Source organism: Rhopalosiphum padi, chromosome 2 (genome assembly GCF_020882245.1).
Source record: "Rhopalosiphum padi isolate XX-2018 chromosome 2, ASM2088224v1, whole genome shotgun sequence".
NCBI lineage: Eukaryota > Metazoa > Arthropoda > Insecta > Hemiptera > Aphididae > Rhopalosiphum > Rhopalosiphum padi.
The window spans coordinates 17,033,816-17,056,217 of NC_083598.1; the positions used below are offsets into that span (position 1 = coordinate 17,033,816).

Genomic DNA, 22,402 nt, shown 5'->3' on the forward strand with positions numbered 1-22,402 from the left:
ATAGCAATCACTTAGTTCAAATCAATTTACAGAGCCTACAGGAAATTAATCTCCAAAAGCTCCCGGTGAAAAATATGATGGAGGAAAATTAATAGCATCTGCTTTTAAAAAAAAATGTTCTTATTGTTTGCAATGTGATTGGTTTTCCCATTCCCATGTATTGGTATGTTATGTATAATTTTTCAAATGGTACCTTTATAATGGTTGAAAATTTGGACTATTGAGAGAGGAATACACATTGTATAAAAATTCTTCAAAAATTTGCGTGTTTTAATGTGTTCATAAATATTTAAACGGGGTTCTCTGTCTTGTTGTTTTATAATTAAAATATTCAAAAAAAAAAACAAAACGAACACAAAATTACAGAACCACGTTCAAATATTGCCGGTAAAGTTTCTAAAGAACGTTTTGAGGGCAATCATTTTATTGCTAATGGACAAGCTGTACTCTTATGTCCTGGTCAAGGTTTTCCCATCCCCAAATATGAGTAAGTTATATTCAAACATGTTTTATCTCAAATTTTTATTCAAATTTCTTTGTGATATATTAAATGTTATCCTATTAAAGTTACATACAGAAATTCATAGTCAAATAATTTACTTCAAATATGTTAATGTTGGATCTAATTCTACACCTCTATCCCACTTAAAAGTCTACTCGTTCTTTAAGTCCAAATTGTATGTTTGTTAAAATTCAATTCTTCCATTTAACAAACGGAAATTAATTTAAAATATAGATAGAAAGTATAAACAGAAACTTTACAGTATGTAGCTATATCAAAAAATGTATGTTATTATATTTGTTTAATTTAATGCTTTGTGTGATTATTAGTTATTACATTTTAATAATATAAAAAAATATATTTTTACATTTATTTGAAATAAAATTAGATAATATGCTTATTATTGGTTAATTTTTCTATACATTTAAAATTAATATTTATATCGTGTTTATTATTTTATATTTTTTATCTGTAATGATCACACAATTCTAAATTTTAACTTAAATAAGTTATTACATTTTTAAACTTGGTTGTATATTTTCTGAAATAAATTAATAAATGGTATTTGTTACTTTTATTTTTTTTGCTAAATTGAAACATATTACATAGGTATCAAAAAACGAATATTTATTTTAAAAACTTTTTAGGATAGTTTTTAATCATCCTAATTCTAAATATCTAAGAATATAATAATTATTATTAATATATTTATAAAATCCCTTTCAAATAAATACTTTATAAACTGCCTTTTTTTATTTAAATAAAAAAGAAATGTGACTTTAAAATATTATGTTATTAATATTTTAGATATTTCAAAACTTAAAGCATAAAACATAATTTTATAAAATATTAATCAGTTATTATTCAATTTTTTTAAAAAGTCACATTTCTAAAATATATTATGCAAAAAAAGATAGTTATTCAATAACACCTGTATTTGTGGACAGGTGGTACAAGTTTATTGAAGGATCCAACAAAAAACAAGCAGTAACATTGGATGATAGAATCAAACAAGTTTCTGGAACATTGATAATACGTGAAGCTAAAGTAGACGATTCTGGCAAATATTTGTGTGTTGTAAATAACTCTGTTGGTGGTGAAAGTGTGGAAACCGTACTGACAGTTACAGGTAAAATTTAAATTGTATATTATATTCATTTTTTTCTAATTAAATTTTAGAAAATATATTATTTTCATTAATTACCATATTATATTATATGATTTGAATATTGCAGCTCCATTAAATGCAATTGTTGAACCTACCATTCAAACAGTGGATTTTGGAAGACCTGCTACTTTGACTTGCAATTATGAAGGAAATCCAGTAAAAACCATTTCTTGGTTGAAGGATGGTAAACGGTTGAGTTCTCACGATGGTAGAGTATTAAGAATTGATTCCGTACGCAAGGAAGATAAAGGAATGTATCAATGTTTTGTGAGGAATGAGCAGGAGAGTGCTCAAGGAAGTGCTGAACTTAAATTAGGAGGAAGATGTATGTAATCTTTCAATATATATATTTTTTTCATATTAATATAATTTAATTTTAATGTTTTAACAGTTGAGCCACCTCATATTAAAGAATATTTCAATGATAACACCATGCAACCAGGAGTCTCTTTGCATTTAAAATGTATTGCATCAGGAAATCCTACTCCTGAAATTAACTGGGAATTAGATTCCAAACGCCTTAGCAGCACAGAAAGGTCTGTATAATGAAAATTCGAATAATTTATATTTTATTTAATTAATATGTTTAGACTTCGTATTGGACAACTTATTACAATGACAGGAGAAGTAGTTTCATATCTTAATATCTCTTCAGTCCACACTAATGATGGTGGTCACTATAGATGTGTAGCCGTATCTAAAGTTGGTACTGCTGAACACACTGCACATCTCAATGTTTACGGTCTTCCTTTTATTAGACCCATGGATAAGAAAAATATAGTGTCAGGAGAAAATCTCTTTGTTACATGCCCAGTTGCTGGATACCCATTAGAATCAATCACATGGGAAAGAGGTAGACATTTACACATTTTATTCATCAGTATTCAACTTATTATGTTAATTTAATTATATTATCTAATTACTATTTAATTATTTATTAGACAATCGACAACTTCCTATCAACCGCAAGCAAAAAGTATTTCCTAATGGTACTTTAATTATTGAAAATGTTGAAAGGTCTTCAGATCAAGCTACTTATACATGTGTTGCTCGAAATGCTCAAGGGCATACTGCTAAAGGAAATCTAGAAGTACAAGTGATGGGTATGTTAATGTTTTATTGCATATTTTATACATAACTATTCTTCATATCTATCAAAAAAAAATTATTATTTTTGTTAAAACAATTTTTTTATTTAATGCATTTTAAATTAAATTTTAGATTGATATTTTATACTTATTGTGTACATTTATTAATCTCAACAAATTACTAAAAATAAAAAAACTCATTTTTATAATTTTATTGTTACCAAATTAAAGTCATGACTTTCTTTTTTTCATTCATTATAAATGTATAACTTAAAAGAAAAACATTACCTATTACAAAATGAAAACAAAATTCTATAACAAAACTACAAATCTTAATGGCAAAATAACAATTTAAATATGAAGAATAGATTATAAAGTATAACTATTTCAGAAAATTATAATAATTATTTTAAACCTATAAAATAATTTATAGAGTATGAAAATGTATGGAAGTTAGTTTTTAGCTTTCATTAAAAATATATGATTCATTAGTAATAATTAATGAGTCATAGTTAATTTAAAATAGAAGTAATACTCAGTTAAAACTACAAAATATTTAAAATCAAATAAATACTATAGATTTGGATTATTGATTTACTGGTTAATAATATGCAACAGGATTGAAAAAAAATTCATATTGACATATATAATTCATATTATATATTACTCAATAATTATTATTGTGTATATTTTATTAATATATTTTAATTAGGAACTAGTAGAATTTTTGTAGGTTATTAAATATCAATATGTCTATATTATTAAGTTAAGATTATATAATTATAATATTTTTTATTCATTAATAATTTAATTATTTAAGTCTCTATACTAATTACTATTCATTTATTTGTTGTATCTCCAGGTAAGTGAATTTTATTGGTGTGTTGAATTTAATCCATTAAGTTAAAATGTTTGTCATAATTTTGATGGTATAACAAACATAATATACAATATAATTTTTAGTTCCTCCTGTAATATTACCATTTTCATTTGACGGAGAAACCAATGCTGGTGATAATGCACAGTTAACTTGTCATGTGAGCAAAGGTGATATGCCTCTCGAATTATTTTGGACTTTTTTGGATGACAAAAATCGTTCAGTTCCACTTCCTGAACTTACTACTATAAATAGGATAGGAAAAAAAATAGCTGTACTTGAGATACCTGTGGTAACACAGTTTCATCGTGGTACATATGTGTGTACTGCAAATAATCGTGCAGATCGAGTTTCACAATTTGCTGTTTTGTCTGTGAATGGTAAACAATTAAGGAGGAAAAATAAAAAAATAATGTAGCATGTCTGCTGTACTTACTTACTCTTAACTGTTGGCAATGTGGCGCTAAATGTTAATTTTTTAGATTAAAATGATAAATACATAATTCCTCTTTATATTATTTTCCTACGGTATTAAAAACAATGTATTTGTTATTAGTACCACCATTAATGAAACCATTTTCATTCGAGGGTGAATCGAATGTTGGTGAAACTGCTCAGCTCACTTGTCATGTAATAAAGGGTGACACACCATTAGAAATAACATGGGTGTTTCAAGGCCCTGATGGTCGTATACAACCTATGCCACAACCAATAATTGAAAATAGAATTGGAAAAAAAATAACTATGTTAGAGATACCTACAGTAACAGAATATCATCGAGGAAGCTACTCATGTATAGCGACAAATAGAGCAGGAATCGTCAATCAAACTGCATTTTTGATGGTTAATGGTATACAGAGGCGCATATTTTGAATATTCAACTGTAACAACGCAACATTAGCACTAGCACATTATGCTTTTTGTTTTTCTAGTTCCCAATTTCATGCATTTTTAACTACAATTATACTATAATACTTAACACTAAAAAGTACTTTTGATTTATTCATGATAGCTTTTCTTTCAATTTTTAGTACCCCCTTCAATAATGCCTTTTTCTGTTGATGGCGAGTTAAGTGTTGGCGATAACGCTCAGTTAACATGTCATGTAGCACGAGGTGATATGCCTATTAACATCTCTTGGACATTTCAAAGTGCTGATGGCGGAACAGTGGGATCATTGCCTGAGCCTATATTGCTTAATCGCATAGGGAAAAAAATTGTCATGTTAGAAATACCGTCTGTTACTGAATATCATAGAGGTTCTTATACATGCATAGCAACAAATCGAGCTGGTGTTATCGAACACACAGCAGAATTAAAGGTCAACGGTAAAGATTATCAGTTCAGACTCGCACAATAGTATTATTATTAAGCTTTCAGCACTTCTGCATGTCCAGATTATTATAGCCTTGTTAGGTATCGAAATCTATTCCATCCTATTATTATATTTGTTCAACATAATAATCCTGTTTCAAATTTTATTTAATAGATATTTATATTTTTTTATAATGAAATACCTATTTAATTAAACCAATAATATTTTTACTAACACACCTAAGTATTATTTTAATAGATTTTTTTAAATTTTCAAAGAGTATTATATTTATAAAAGTATTCTTTTTATAAAAAATGTAATTTTGAATTGTTATTAGTTATTACTAATGACATAGCAAATATCAAACAATCAACATTTTTTTTAAATATTTATAATAATAAATTGTATAAATATATAATTTAACTAGCAATATACGTTGATATTAGACATAATATAGGTAAAGCTTTGAACATTTTGATAAGTATAATTAATTAATATGTTTTAACAATCCACTTAGTGATCCTTGATAATTCAACACATAGTGACAATAACCGATTAAAGCACTGATTTTTAACCAACAACATGTTTGAGTTACTATATATTTTAGAATTATTACAATTTGTAGGTACTTTTATTTAATTTTCACCTACTGTTGCAGCTATACCAGCTGTATACCTTTCTTTAGATTGGATTTTGAAACCCTATTCATTAATTATGGTTTTTAAAATCATACTGAATTGTTTACATAATATTATTGAATATATTAATAATATTTAATAAGGTAATTGTATAGATTATATATAAATAGATAACCTATTCAATCATTTAAAGAACAATTAAATATTTGATAAATATTATTTATTGCCATTTTACCAACACAATTCTTATTTTTAACCGACCAATGTTATTTCTGTTCTCAAATATTTTAAATAGTATCACATCTAACGTCTTTAGTAAGTATCTAATGTATAAATATTGTTCGCAGACTTTTCTTCAATACTTTGTGATTTCTGAAAATTATTTTAGGCTGCAATATTTATATCAAATTTAGTGTTAAGTATCTCAATTTTAAACTTCCTGAAGTATAAAATATTTTCAGTACTTCCACGTATCAGACCATTTGAGTTTGAATCAGCAGTATTTGCTGGTGAACCGGTGCAACTAACATGTTTTGTCACTAAAGGCGATAAGCCATTACGGATATCATGGTATTTACACAGTAAAGAATTGACATCTCAAACTGGCATTACAACTAGTACAATGGGAGATAGAGCGAGTAGTTTATCCATTGCTTCTACGGGTCTTTCCAACGCTGGAAATTATACTTGTGTAGCTCAAAATGCTGTTGGAATGGATTCTTATTCCGCATATTTGGAAGTAAATGGTACAAACTTGGATATGACTTTTTATCCAAAATATTTGTAACAATTTAAGAGCTTTTTTAATTGTTTATCTGGAACTACAAAAACGATTTCGATGCAACCAATTAAGGTGTTTGAATTTTAGTAGTTAGTTTGTGATAACTGATAAGTATGTAACATTTTCCTTCATTCTTTTATCCTATATACATTAATATCACAGAATAAATTTATTCTGTGTTAATATTATCATTTATATGATACTTTTTATTTTTAATTAATATTATCTCGAAAGAGAATATTTTTGCGAAACATTATCTAATTCAGAGACTATTTTCGAGACTATTTTAATTATTATCAACTATTTGGATGTGAAATGTACGATTTAAAATTATAAAACAAACATTAAATTTCTAGTACCTCCACGTATCAGGCCATTTGAGTTTGAATCGGCTGTCTATGCTGGTGAACCAATTCAGTTGACTTGTCTAGTGACGAAAGGTGATAAGCCTTTAAGGATATCATGGTACTTGCAAAGCAAAGAATTAACAATTCCTCAGACTGGTATAGTAACCAGTAATCTGGGTGATCGAGCTAATAGTTTATCAATTTCCTCGGCTGGTATCGCCAATCGTGGAAATTATACTTGTGTAGCTCAAAATGCCGTTGGAATGGATTCTTATTCTGCATATTTGGAAGTAAATGGTACAATATAAAATATTGTGAAGCAATTATTTGTATTTCTATAAACATTAAATAATTTATGTATATTATTTATGCTTAACGCAATATTCATATAAATTCTTTATTTCTCCATAATTTCTGTTCTGTTCGAGTATATTCCTCATGATCCTATCATCAATAAAATAAATAATGAAAAATAATCATAAACAAGATAAATAATGCTTGTAAATAATATAGCCATGTAAGTTTATAATAAAAATTAATTACCTATTAAAAACATAAAACTTTAAGTTGAAGTTGATTTTCATGATTTCCAGTTCCGCCTCGAATAAGACCATTTGAATTTGAGTCAGCAGTTTTTGCCGGTGAACCAGTACAAATAACATGTCTTGTGACAAAAGGCGATAAACCTTTAAGAATATCATGGTATTTTCACACCACAGAACTAACGTCATCTCAGACTGGAGTGTATACTAGTTCTATGGGTGATAGATCAAATATTTTATCCATTCCTTCTGCTGGTCTTCCTAATGGTGGAAATTATACATGTGTAGCTCAAAATGCCGTAGGAATGGATTATTATTCTGCATATTTAGAAGTTAATGGTACCTACAATATTATTAGGTTTTCATGAAACTGTTGCTTATCGTATGATTATATACCTTAATGGTGGCATATATTATAGTTTTAGTAGTTTGTTTTCAATGAATAATGATTACACTATTTTCCTTCTCATCCTTTATATGAAAAAAATAGATACTAAATTACATAAAAATTTCACAAAACTAAAAAAAAAAAAAATATTTAACTTCTTAGTCTTTTGCAGTACAGAATATTTTATTGTGTATCATGTAAACCTGACAAAATTTATAATTGTGGAGTCATTTTATGTGACAGAGGTGGTAAAATAATGTATAATTGAATAATATAATAGAAAGAAAATTATCGATACATAAAGATGTATTTGTCACACAAGTGTACTACAATTACTATTAATCATTCGGTATTTAACAATTGCCGATGATCAAAATATTGTTGACGAGCAGTCTTGTCAAATACTTATTTAGTAGATATTCAAGTTTTTTTTCCAAATAACGATTAGTTGTTAGTAGGTACATTATCTTAATTACTTTAAATTTATTTATAAATTATTGTACTATACTAGCTACCAGACACTGTAGTATTATTTATGGCTATAATTTATTGTTCTTTAAAACTTACTTAAACTTAAATATTTTTAATATTCTAACTTAGTTATTTAAAATACAAGTGATATTATTTGTCGAATGTGTGTTATCTTTTAACTATCAAACTATAAGTTTAAATTAATCAACTAAAAATAAGTACTTATATTCAAATACAATTGTCAATTAACAATTTGTATATAAACAGGTTGAAAAAATATTCCTAATAAAACTGTTGGTAGGAAATCATTCAGAAGTACCTAAATTAGTTTTTTTTAATATTTACTTAGTTGATTGGTGTAATTTATAAATATATAATATCTAGAAATCATTATCTTGTACTATTTACAGTATGTCCGAAAATCTTACCATTTTCTTTTGGTGAAATACCAAGCAATGCTGGTGATTCGGTGCAAGTCGTCTGCACTGTTGTTAAAGGCGATAAACCTTTACGTATTAGTTGGAATTTTTATGGGGAAGAGTTATCATCTAATATGGGTATCACTACAACTCCTGTAAGTGATTCGATGAATGTCTTATCTATACCTTCTGTCGGGACAGCAAATCGAGGAAACTATACCTGTGTAGCTAAAAATTCAGCTGGATATGATTCGTTTACAGCTCAACTGCTAGTTAATGGTAGCAGTTTTAAATAAAATTAGTGTGCTTATTATTTATGACGCAACATTCCTTTTCCAGTAGTTGTCTTTCCTCGAAGTAACTTAATAAAAAGTTTCTAACTAATTTATTTATTCGTTAATACATTAAAAATGTGTATTAGGGTTATCATCTAAATATTAAAAATTATTAATAAACTTATTGCTTGGTGATAGAAATAAATATAAATTGTTTTTATTGATCATTATTCATCATTAATATAGATATCTTATCTATAAGTTATAATTAGAATAAGCTAACACGTGCGTTTGCAGTTCCACCACAAATCTTGCCATTTTCGTTCGGAGATAATCCCAGTAATGCCGGTGATAAAGTTCAAGTTGGATGCACGGTTGCAAAAGGTGACCAACCGTTGCGTATAACTTGGAATTTTTATGGTGAGGAATTATCGTCGAACATGGGCGTTAGCACCATGGCTGTTGGAGATTCAATGAATGTTTTGTTTATTCCATCTGTTGCTCCTTCGAATCGAGGAAATTATACTTGTGTTGCAAAAAATCCTACTGGATATGATTCATATACGGCTCAACTTTTGGTTAATGGTATATATTATACCTATACTCTTGATTACACACGCAACTATCGTTTGTAGTGCTATAACTCTGAATCCTATTTAATCCTTTTATCGTTTAAATAGTATACTTATGTACTAAATAAAACAACAAAACTTAATAATACTGTAAATTTATTAGATTTGTATTGTTAAAAAAAAATGCACACATATTTTTACTTCCTATATAGTGCGTCCAAAAATATTACCATTTTCTTTTGGCGATACTCCTAGCAATGCTGGAAATACTGTTCAAGTTGCATGTACAGTCTCAGAAGGTGATAAACCGTTACGTATTAGTTGGAATTTCTATGGTGAAGACTTGTCATCAGACATGGGCGTTAGTACTATGCAAGTTGGAGAATCAATGAACGCTTTGTTTATTTCATCAGTTGCTCCCTCAAACAGGGGAAACTACACTTGTGTTGCACAAAATTCAGCTGGGTTTGATTCATTTACAGCTCAACTTTTAGTTAACGGTATCCAATATTACTTGGATTTTAATTATTTTTTTTATGTGTATTTAGTGCAGCACTTTTTATCCTACACCTGTCCTAATAGCGTTTTAAATTAAACGTATAAATTTATTTTAGGAATATAACCATTCTGTCATCATAATAAAATATTTCATTGTATTACACATAAAATATAAATACATAATTTCCTCAAAATAATATTTTATTTCAAAAATGATAAAATTTAGAATTTTATAGAAATTATATAAATCAGCCATTTGTCAATATTATGTATTGATTCTTACAGTACGTCCTAAAATATTACCATTCTCGTTTGGTGATTCACCTAGCAACGCTGGAAATCCTGTACAAGTCGGATGTACTGTTATGGAGGGTGATAAACCTTTACGTATTACTTGGAATTTTTACGGCGAAGAACTATCATCAAACATGGGTGTTAGTACTATGCCTGTTGGAGATTCAATGAATGTTTTGATTATACCATCAGTGGTCCCTTCTAACCGCGGGAATTACACTTGTTTAGCAAAAAATTCAGCTGGAAATGATTCTTTTACTTCTCAGCTCTTAGTAAATGGTAGTGATTTTACTATCCAACTTGGAGTAACTCTTAGTTTTACAATAGTTGTATATGCATACCTATGTTTTTACTTTTTAGATCACCATTTGGTTTTTAAATTTGTATTTACGATTTCTTATTTATTTATCTACTTATCTATGTATTTCCTATTATAATACTGTGGAATCATGATTGAAAAATCCTTTAAAACTGTTTAAAATAAAATTTATTCGGGTAGTAGCACACGTCAAACATTTCAATTTACATATTACTAAGAACTACCTATTTCAGTATTACCAAAGATTGTACCATTTTCATTTGGAGATGGGCCGGTAAATTCTGGTGAATCAATTCAAGTCGTGTGTTCGGTATCAAAGGGCGATCGTCCAATGTCAATAACTTGGAGTTTTTATGGTGAAGCGTTATCGTCCGATATGGGTGTGACCACACAAATGTTGGGAGATACAACTAATTTTTTGTCTATTCCTTCGGCCGGTCCTTCAAATCAAGGAAACTATACTTGCATCGCTAAGAACAATGCCGGACTCGACACATATACTTCACAACTCGTGGTCTACGGTATTTAGCAAAAAAAAACGGAAAAAACGATCGTATTAGCAGCATGGTCAACGCGTTAAAAAAATAATCATCTAGTTTATCATGGAAACACTAACAAAAGCACTGCAGCTTAATATTCCTCCTAAATAACAATAATTAGAGGTACTTATTATAATCGTTTAAACCGTTTCGATTATTCTATTGGGTATTTTAGTTTATATATCAATATTGGCATAGGTACTATCATTAAGTGATTTAAATACATATTGTAAAATATTAAATTTTTTTTAGTTTTTAGTATTTCCCCTACTACCACACTACCCAACTTAAATTATATATTTATACATGAATGAGTATTTGGACGTTGTTGGTAATTATTTTTAGTATTACCCAAAATATTGCCGTTTTCCTTCGGAGATGGACCCGTCAATGCCGGCGAGTCTGTCCAACTGTCTTGTTCGGTGGCCAAAGGTGATAAACCCATGTCTATAACTTGGAGTTTTTATGGCGAAGAACTGTCTTCTCACATGGGTGTCACCACACAAATGTTTGGTGACACAACAAATTTTTTATCGATCCCTTCAGTCAGTGGCTCAAATCGGGGAAATTACACTTGTGTTGCTAAAAACTCGGTTGGGTTCGACTCGTTTACATCTCAACTGATGGTCAACGGTATAATAACGAATAATTTTTGTATTCATCGCATGTCCCATTATACATTATAAACAATAATATTTTATTGTTCTCAGCACAACGCTTACAACAGGTGGTGAGTTTTTTCCTATAATTTATCCCATTTAACAAATACACGCGATCTTATCCTTGTTGTATTAACGTTTTATCGTTTTATACGTTTAAAATTGTTGACACTAAAACACTTGTAATAACAGATTTTGCTTAAAAGGTACTCTTCTAATTCATTTAATATATTTTTATTTCGATATTCTGTATCTATCGATTGTGCGAAAACGAAGACGTTGCGGCCGTTGGAATACTCTGTTTTTGGATTTTATTTTCATAAAAATCATAATATACTCTTATTGGTGAAAATTTTACATTTGACCAACTTTATTATTTGATTCAGTAGTTTCATTTTTCACAGTTGTTTTTTTAACATTTATAAATTTTTATTTTATGGTGCAGTCCTACCACATATCGTCCCGTTTTCTGTTGACGAGAAAGTAAGGTCTGGCGATAGTATACAGTTAAACTGTCACGTTTCGAAGGGAGATAAGCCTCTAGAGCTCAACTGGTTATTCAACGACGACGAACTCTCATCAGAATTGAGCGTGACAACAACCAAGCTCGGTTCAAGTTCTAGCGTACTTACCATCAGTACATTGTCTGCTGCACACACGGGAAAATATACCTGTATAGCTTCTAATCAAATCGGATCTTATAACTATTCAACGTTCATAAACGTCGATGGTACACATTTTAATTTTAACAAAAGTTTTGCTTGTGATTTATAGTGTTGCTCTGTAATGGTGTTGCCCTTAATATTTAACGTCTGATAGTTTATTTGTCGTCTAACTTATATTCATAACATATAATTAGCACGTATTGTTTATAGTTTTTCCCATAACCATTTAATATAAATTATTCCTTTTTATCGCTCCATTTATTTTGGTCGATAAACCTATAGGCTATAATACAAATACCGAATGTATAACTATGATGTGTATCAGTAGTTTCAGATTTTATTTCCAAAATTTATTGACGATTACGAAACGTTAATTTCGAAAAACTATCTTTTATTGAAAGCCATCTACTTACTTAATTGTTTAATATTGTTCACATTTAACACATAATATAAAATAAATGTCTTGTGATTTGTACATATGAATAATTTAATTTCGAAGTCCCACCAAAGATGACTCCTTTTACGTTTGGTGACGATATCCCCGAGGCCGGTGAAACAATTTCGATCCAGTGCACCGTGTCTTCCGGGGACATTCCCATCGAGTTCGCGTGGACGTTCAACGGTAAATCGACCAGTGACTTGGCGAACGTTTTTGTGTCGAAAATCGGACGTCGAGTCAGTTCATTAACCGTGGAATCGTTAACCGAGAAGAACGTCGGCAACTATTCGTGTCTTGCCAGAAATATGGCCGGTGAAACGGGGCACACCGCGTCGTTGTACGTGAACGGTAACTACCCGCTAATAAAAACCCGGGCTGCAGGGTCGTCGTAAATGTATATTATACATAGGTACATACCTAGCATGCGCACCGTATGACTGAAATGGTTGTAAATAATAGTTAATATCATGCGTGGAACAATCTTTTTGACTACTGCTGGTTATAATGATTTTAAATGAAAAAATCTAATTTTTTTGTTAGTAGTTTTCCATTATTTTTAATATCATTTAATCGGAAGCAAAATAACATTTTCTTAAATTGTTAACATATTTAAATAAAAAATATACGAAACAGTTTAGTTTTCTTTGCTGCAATATCTAAATTTATAGATAAGTGGACATAGACATTTTCAGAATTGTATGATCTAGGAGCTAATTTTACCCACTTCCTTAATTATGTATCTAGCAATCGATATTAAACCCATTTACATTCTTCAATTATGCATTTATTAAAATATCGATTTTTGGAATTTTTAAGTTAAATTAATCTAAAGAGCATTTTCTAAATATATTTTTCGCCATATTTATCGCAGTCAAACTCATTTTCATAATTTTATTTGGATTGGTTTTACAAATCTTTATTATATAGGGATACACTTATATTCATTGCATTATGTACAACTACAATAAGCTTTAATTAATGGTCGTATTACGAGACATTTATGAATGACAAAAATAAAGCCTGCAATATCACCCTCTTAATACATCTTTGTGAGCTGAATAGTGGAGTATATCGGTACCTTTAATCGGGTTTAATGGCACCCCCGCTATTTTATTATACTATTCTATTAACTTTAAATTTTGATATTGCTTATTGATAAATAAAAAAAAAAATTTTAATCGACATTTAAAATTCATATATTATTAAAAATTGGTAAACTTGTTATCCTACTTCCGACTGTAAATTCAAAAATATAGTAAAAATTAGTTTTGTTATTTTAATAACACACAAACTCTGCTTAGACCTATAAAGTGTAGTCTTCGTCGTTAAAACTGTTAATTCCGTAGACCTATTTCACTTTCTGTGACAAATCATCGTCATTCAATACATATACGAGTACCTACAAAACGATTCTTGTATCACAGAACACTCGGTATTTATTATCATAACATTCATAACCGTAACTACCTTAACCAAACCAATTAGTGGGTTGACCAGAAAAGAACGATACCATACATCTTGGAAGATTTTAATAACTGTTAATAATTAATATACATACATGAACGATTTCGTATGATTTTAAATAAAACATTGTGTTTTGTGTAGTATTACATTTATTTGCTCTCGCTATTATAAAATAAATTATAATTTTATAAGTGTATTATATTATAATTTAAAAGAAAAAAGTAAAATATTTCACGAAAATCTGTAATCAAAAATGTTGTTTTCTAAACAGCAGTCGTATATTGCACAAAACGATAATATATAATATGTAAGTGACAATAATATATGTTTTGTTTATACGTGTTTTTCGGTAGACACCACGTTGAATTTAAAGTCATGTAGAATTTTGTATACTAAACTTAAATTTGAAGGTTCGTGTATGTATAAAACGATTATTAGAATCTACGAGGTTCTGCAAAATTAGCAGTTGGGCGTAGGTTTGCTCAAATTCATCTCAGATTACATTGGGTCTAAGAATATTGAGTTGCAAGTGAATCGATACAGCACATGCAGTACCTACGTTATAACACTGTTACGTATATAGAACACGCATACCCATATTATGCATTATGTTGTTTATAGTATACCGTTGGAATTGCGGTGATCCATTTCTTTTTCTCTCTGTTCCTATCCGACGCCGGTAAATTTTATCTTTATGTTTTTTGATCTGTCTGCCTGCAGTTTTCCCGAAAATAAAACCGTTTACGTTTGGGGACACGCCAGTATTTGCAGGACAGTCCGCCCAGCTGACCTGTTCGGTTTCGGAGGGAGACTCTCCACTGGAGTTGTCGTGGACATTTGACGGGCTCCGGGACGTGTTTGGTCTGGGCGTGTCTGTGGTGAACATTGGTATGAAAACCAGTCTGTTGTCGATCGACAATACCGACTCCGTTCACCGGGGAAATTACACGTGCCATGTCACGAATCGCGCAGGCCGGACGTCCTATACGGCCGGCTTAAACGTACACGGTACCAATACTTACGATTGGTTTGCATTTTACGCGAGTCGCTACGTTTTTCAGCATGTGACGCGTACTTATTAGTTGCAAGTTTCAATTGTTTTTTAAAATACATGTGACGAATATATAATATATTATATTAATTATTAAAGCTATATATTTTAATACCCTTGGCTCTTATCTCTTACCCGTGGCTCGATGAGGATGCGGTCGAACTTTTACTGTATTTTTTTGTGTTGCGTTGTTGCATTTCGTCGATATTTCGCCCTACGAAAATATAACACCATAATACCATTATGATTTTAAAGTTCGGATTTATGTATATTGAACATTATTTTCAATGGAATATTTAAACTTTTCCGTTTTGAATCGAATTTATTGAAGATCCCCATCCTGTTTTTCCTAATACTCTTCTGTTTTATAAAATCGGTAATTATTTTGTTTAACGATTATTTGATTGTTATTTACCCTTCTTGCAAAGCGCTATCTTTATTACCTCAGAAAAGTGGTATTTTGAGAAAATTATAGTTACCTATGTTTATTTTATTAAATGCACGTTTAAGCATTTTATGGTACTCATAAATCCGAGCTTTATATCAGTATATGTATATTATACTCGTTTCCACCAAGTTTAGGATATCAAGTAATTTCCTCGAGACTAACCAAGAAACCATAACCGTTTTTTCGTCTCCTTTTTACCGCTAGAATGTTATTTTTTTATTGTTGTTTTTAGTACCTCCTCGTATCGTCCCGTTTGCGTTTGATGAGCCTATATATTCCGGCCAGTCAGCTCAAATCACATGCTTGGTGTCCGAAGGCGACGCCCCTTTGAATATATCTTGGTGGTTTCGCAAATCTGATGAGTCTGAATTGAGACCGTTACCTAGTGGCATATCGGTGAACAAAATGGGTAGTAAATTGTCTATGCTATTCATTGAGTCCACGTCTTCATATTTCGCCGGGAATTACGCGTGCGTCGTCGAGAATCGAGCAGGGAGTTCTAAACACACATCCGCGTTGAACGTCCACGGTAAAATGACTAATATGGTCTTATACCTAATACATCTAACAATCCATGGCTTGAATGAACGCTTTTTGTTATTGGAATGCGTATAAGATCTGTTATATCTCCCTTTATGCATATCATATAACAAGGATGGGCAACTTATGATCCACATCGAGTTTACTAAAATGTGTACAAAAAATTATTTGAATAATATTTTCTTTGGTTGATTTCTATATAAAAATATTTACAAATATATATTATTTAATTAGTTATTATAAATTGTATCTATAAATTGAAAATAATTAATTAAGCATTTTTTTTTCTTAATTTTATCAAACCGTAACATAGAAAAACTAAGTTATGGAATAGGCCTAGATTTTTATTTTTATTTGAAACAATTATTTTTAATGTTTAATAAATAAATAATATATTTTTGGAATTTTTATAAAAAAAAATAAGCAAAAGAATACAAATAAAAAATTGTCATTTAAATACATACACAGCCTTCGGGCTTGGAAATTTTTGAAACCAACCCTTTGGTAAGTTTTGGGTTGCCCGTCCCTATTATATAATATAATATTATGTTATTGCGTCCAGCTTTAGCCTTTTCCGCGCGCGCGCATATCACTCTGTATTCACGACGCAGGATCCGCGCTCGCGGTGTATACACATATACAGTCGAAAACGTCGTTTTTCATCCTGTCTGCAACGCGTGCGTGGGCATCGATTTTTTTTCTGGAAAATACGATTTTTATTTTGAACTGTAACCCATTTTTTTTTTTTAAATTCGTCAGCTATGATTATTTTAACTCTGTATAGTAGTTAGTTATTGCGTCACGGCGATTAGAAACCACGGAAACCTGTGCAAGTGTACCAGCTATACTTTACTGTAGACGGTCAACCGCTTGTGTTTCAGTTGCCCCCCGAATAGAGCCGTTCAGCTTTGGCGATCCTGTGTACGACGGACAGTCGACGCAGGTAACGTGCTTCGTTTCGGAGGGCGATACGCCGTTAGACTTGTTCTGGACGTTCAGCGGCCGCGCCGGCCCGTCCGCCTCGCCGCTCCGGGGCGGCGTGTCCGTTAACAAAATGGGAAACAAGGTGTCTATGCTTTACATCGATGCCGCCTCGTCGTCCCGTCACGCCGGCAACTATACATGCGTCGCCACCAACCGAGCCGGTCGCGCTGACCGCACCGCTGCGTTAAACGTCCATGGTAAAACTGCACAGCGGCAACACTATACCAACCCTGGCTGCGATTAAACCGGTTGCCTATCATATAATACATACCACCTTGATCTTCGTACAAATGTTTGTCCTCGATGGCAGAACTCCGTTTTATTTAAACATGTGCCTGTTGTGCTTTATTGTAGACGTTGTTTTCGGTATGACATCACTTTCCATTGTTTTTTAGCGTTTTAAAAACCGCTATCGCCACGGTCGTACTTTTTAAGTTCTACACCCCTTTGCCCAATATTTACTATGACACGGTGGGTTGGCTAATAAGTATTTCCGCCTATAGTGAAGGCTTCACTTATTTCGTTGGTACCCGTTTTATTTTGCAATAAATTTATGAGTAAAAATATATATATATATTTATTAAACAAACTACCTACCGACAATAAGATATTTTTTAAATATTATAATTTTTTCTCACTTCAATATCGACAAAACCATCTTAACATTTTCATAGTATTTTTCGAAGTTATAAAATAACATATTTATATTTTTGTATTCACCTTTAATGTTTTAAACATATTCTTTATTAATGGAATTAAAATTATATCTTTTATTAAGGCCACAGTAATAAAATAAAAATAAAAAGTACAGTTCTTAAAATGATTTTATCTTAACATAACTCTATATGTATAGGTACTGGTTTATTGTAGTTTCTCCTATCCAACTGCCTTTACAACTATTAGGATAGAAGATTTGTACATTAATATATTTTATTCAATTCTCGGTAGGCGGAAATGTTTTTCGATTTCATTCCATTGCGAGAAGTGACAATGCCTTTGACGTCTTCAAATAATATTTTTGTCTCTTCTATTTATATATTTGTGTTTGCAGTCTCGTATCATTCAATAGTTAACCATATCATTTTTATTTTTTAACTGATGTCTTCTGACGATGGTTTTTTCGTGCGCGGGCGCGTGTATGTGTTACAGTCAAGCCGGAAGTCGAACCGTTCTCGATTACCGATAGTACATTAAATGAAGGGGGATCGACGAAAATCTTGTGTTCCGCGTCGTCTGGAGATACACCGATGCACTTCTCGTGGACCGTCGACGACCGTCTGTTGACGGACGTGGCTAACGGGAACCATCTCAAAGTGCAGGGGTTGGACGAACTGACTTCGTTGCTTTCGTTGACCAAGGCGTCACCGGAAGACGCCGGCAACTATACCTGCGTCGCACAAAACGAAGCTGGTTCCGCTTCGCGTACGGCTTCTCTGAAAGTCATGGGTAAACCAATAATATACGCCTGCCTATAACACGATATTTTAATTGGGTACTTCTCGCAAGTAATTCGTTTCGTCTTTATTTCGTGGTTTTCTTCTTTTTTTTGGCTTTTGGCGGTATATATGGCGATCGTTCGATATCCAATATTTCCGAGTATGTTTCGTTTTCTGTGTGCCGTGAGCCGGTCTTCTCCTAATCTACATCCGCGTGATGAAAAACGAAAGACATATAAATAATCATAATATAATAATGATGTCTACGGGGTTTCGTGTGGTATCAATCAACTAAACACGCAAATATTTTTAAATTAATAATATGATGATCATCTACTGCCTGTCGAAAGTTACAGGAGTTATCGCGCCCATATTATGTTATAATGATCGCGCATTAATAATTCAAAAAAATACTTTTCCTAAATTAAATCCAGCCATCATATTATCCGTCCTATACTGGTCCTTTCTGTTGCTTTTAGTGTAGTCGCTTGAATTGATCGTAGTAATAAATGCATGCAATTAATACTTATAATGTAATGTTAGTATGTTATTATTATACGGTTTCGTTAGTAAGTATACGTATGTTGTATAATGCATACATACTGCATTATTAGATATAAGTCAATTATATTAACGTTATATACCCACTTATATACTAACAGTTTTTATCATTTTTTTTTCGACAACAATTTTTGATTATGTAGACATTTTTTTTAAGTGTACCTATATTATTACCCACAACTACGTCTTTTTGTTATAACAGTTATTCCATAGTGTGAAGATCAGATTACAGTTTATTCAAATTTTATCTACAAAATTATGTAAACTTCTCGTTTTTATATTTCTTTAATTTTCAATAATATATTGCTTCTTTAGTGTTTTTCTATTGAACCTTTGAGATTCGTTGACATTCATAAATATTCAAAATATTTTTACTGGATTAAAATATAAATTCAAATTTCTTTCTTGCTCGTAAATTTTATTTTATTAACGTTAATATTTTGTAATCTGTCTACACATTTTTTATTTATTTATTTATTTATTTTGCTGATTAATATTTTTTTGTTAATACCTAAAGTTTTGCTACTGCATTTTATTTCCTAGCACGCTTTTACGCACTAAAAATCAAGTTTTACTGTGTGATGATGAATTCAAAGTATACTTATACTTATACTTATAATAATACTTTATATACCTACTGTATAATGTACGTAGTTTATTTTAATAAAATTTAATATTTGAATTTCCATCACCAGAAAAACTTTGTTTTAAAATCTATTAACATCAAGTAGCAAGAGTTCTGAGTTTCAATTTTTTTTTTATCATTATTATACATTTCAAATAACTGTTTAAATATTATTCATTGATAAATTGTAAATATATACACTATATGTAGATGTATATTTTGTTTATACATCTAAAATATGTTTATAAAAATCAAATAAATTTTGAATAGACTCTTGCTACTCCATTACTTTAAGTTCAAGTTCTTTAATCTACATAGTTCTGTTTTTTTTTTATTTAGTTCCTCCCAGGTGGATACTTGAACCTACGGACAAAGCCTTTGCGCAAGGAGGTGACGCGAAAATTGAATGTAAAGCGGATGGATTCCCTAAGCCCCAAGTGACATGGAAAAAAGCTATTGGTAATTATTACTTATAAAATGTCTATTCGATGTCATAAGTCTCTAAATAATTATTCTATATTTGTGTACTTCAGGTAATTCTCCAGGAGATTATAAGGATATTAAGGATTTGAAACCAGGCAGTGATGACATTAAAGTTGATGAAGGAACATTATCTATCCATAACATTCAAAAAAATCACGAAGGTCACTATTTGTGTGAAGCTGTTAACGGAATTGGTTCTGGACTGTCTGCAGTGATCACTATCAGTGTACAAGGTGAATGGTAAAAATAATTGTAATTGATGTATTATTTTACTAATTTTTGTATTTGAATTTAAGCTCCACCACATTTTGAGATAAAAGCAAGAAATCAAACTTCTGAGAAGGGACAACCTGCTGTTTTGGAATGTATGGCAAAAGGAGAGAAACCTATTGGAATTGTATGGAATATGAATAACAAACGGCTAGATGCTAAGGAAGAAGAAAGGTATTGTATTTTCATCTAAATGTTGAAAACAGTAAATTAAAATGTTGATCATGAACTCCATGATTACTCCAATATAAGACAGATTCCTAATATCACTACTCTTAGCTTGCCTACACTGTTATAAAGCAGATAAAAATTTTTTTATACTACATTTTAAATGGTTAGCTGGATGCTCCTGAACACTTCTATACCTTTTAAAGTTCCTTCTCACCTTTTTAGAATTACAATTTTATGTACCAAGACCTTATATGGGCACAATCATTCCCTGAACCATATGATTAAAACTATAAATAACAAATAATAATTAATCCTTGAACCACTCAATCACTTTACAATGATCTGTTAACTATTTTATGTAATTTTTACACTTTATTTTTCTATATGATAACCTATGTATTCTACTATTCTAACCTATTATCTGTAGCTACTTACAAACTTTCATACCATATTTGTTAAAACATGTACAATTACCAATTGGTGTTGACAATAATAATAAATGTATTTAATGATTCTTATAGAATTGAATGTTTAAATTAAATTATTTTTTTTAATCAATTACATAGAACTTTTTTTTATTATTTTATTTAGATATACTATACGTGAAGAAATATTAACAGATGGAGTAAAATCAGACTTGAGCATTAAGAGATCTGAACGAATTGATACTGCTGTTTTTACGTGTGTTGCTACTAATTCATTTGGAAGTGATGATTCAAGTGTTCAACTTATTGTTCAAGGTTAATGTTATATATTATTTATTAATTATCATTATGTGTTAGAAATTTGTTATACATGTGTAAATATTTGTTTTATTTCATATTGTAGAGGTTCCTGAGATTCCTTTTGGATTAAAAGTATTGGATAAATCTGGCCGAACCGTTCAATTGTCTTGGTTAGCTCCATATGATGGAAATTCACCTATCACTCGTTATATTGTTGAATATAAATTGTTGAAAAGTAATTGTATAGTTAATACATTTCTAATAATTAAAATTATTCTTCACATTTATTATATGATTTAATTAACAGACACTTGGGAAACAGACATTGAAAAAGTTGAAGCTACAGGAGATAAAACTGAAATGAGTGTAGTAAGTCTTCATCCAGCTACTACATACCACTTTAGAATAGTTGCAGAAAATGGAGTAGGTGTTTCTAAACCTTCTGATCCAGTGACTATAATTACATCAGAAGAAGGTAAATTATTTTTTACATTATTTGCTATGATTATTAATAAATTTATTGTTATGCAGCACCTGGTGGAAAACCAACTAACATTCATGTTGATCCTATTGATGAAAATACTCTAAAGGTAATGTGGAAAGCTCCAGAACGTAGTGATTGGAATGGTGAAATTCAAGGATATTATGTTGGATATAAACAATCATCATTGGTTGAAAACAAATTTGTGTTTGAAACTGTTGAATTCAGTAAAGAAGAAGGAAAAGAACATTATTTGGAAATATTCAATCTCAAGTAGGTTACCAACATGTATATATTTTCTTATAGTAGGTGACAATTTTAATTAGTATAATAACAAATTTATACAATTATATTAATGCGTATAAAT

At 30.3% G+C, this 22,402-nt stretch overlaps 1 protein-coding gene across 50 annotated transcripts in view; it reads left to right on the plus strand.

Moving 5' to 3' along the window:
- The window catches only part of LOC132920136 (cell adhesion molecule Dscam2), a 61,554-nt gene that overhangs the window by 29,575 nt on the left and 9,577 nt on the right, over positions 1-22,402 (plus strand). For 13 of the 50 annotated variants that reach the window (XM_060982295.1, XM_060982278.1, XM_060982265.1 and 10 more), the window contains exons 7-19: positions 1,450-1,631; positions 1,738-1,995; positions 2,062-2,206; positions 2,261-2,523; positions 2,612-2,773; positions 12,857-13,144; positions 20,245-20,364; positions 20,439-20,621; positions 20,685-20,832; positions 21,421-21,569; positions 21,658-21,789; positions 21,862-22,029; positions 22,086-22,308. In XM_060982295.1, coding sequence (XP_060838278.1) covers positions 1,450-1,631; positions 1,738-1,995; positions 2,062-2,206; positions 2,261-2,523; positions 2,612-2,773; positions 12,857-13,144; positions 20,245-20,364; positions 20,439-20,621; positions 20,685-20,832; positions 21,421-21,569; positions 21,658-21,789; positions 21,862-22,029; positions 22,086-22,308 — 2,421 coding nt within the window. Of the gene's footprint in view, positions 1-1,449; positions 1,632-1,737; positions 1,996-2,061; positions 2,207-2,260; positions 2,524-2,611; positions 2,774-3,721; positions 4,016-4,191; positions 4,486-4,666; positions 4,964-6,049; positions 6,335-6,725; positions 7,014-7,309; positions 7,598-8,527; positions 8,816-9,108; positions 9,397-9,595; positions 9,884-10,727; positions 11,016-11,378; positions 11,667-12,137; positions 12,423-12,856; positions 13,145-14,980; positions 15,269-15,991; positions 16,289-18,432; positions 18,730-20,244; positions 20,365-20,438; positions 20,622-20,684; positions 20,833-21,420; positions 21,570-21,657; positions 21,790-21,861; positions 22,030-22,085; positions 22,309-22,402 lie in introns of all 50 variants that reach the window. The other 37 variants (XM_060982293.1, XM_060982276.1, XM_060982270.1 and 34 more) reach the window with 15 other exon arrangements.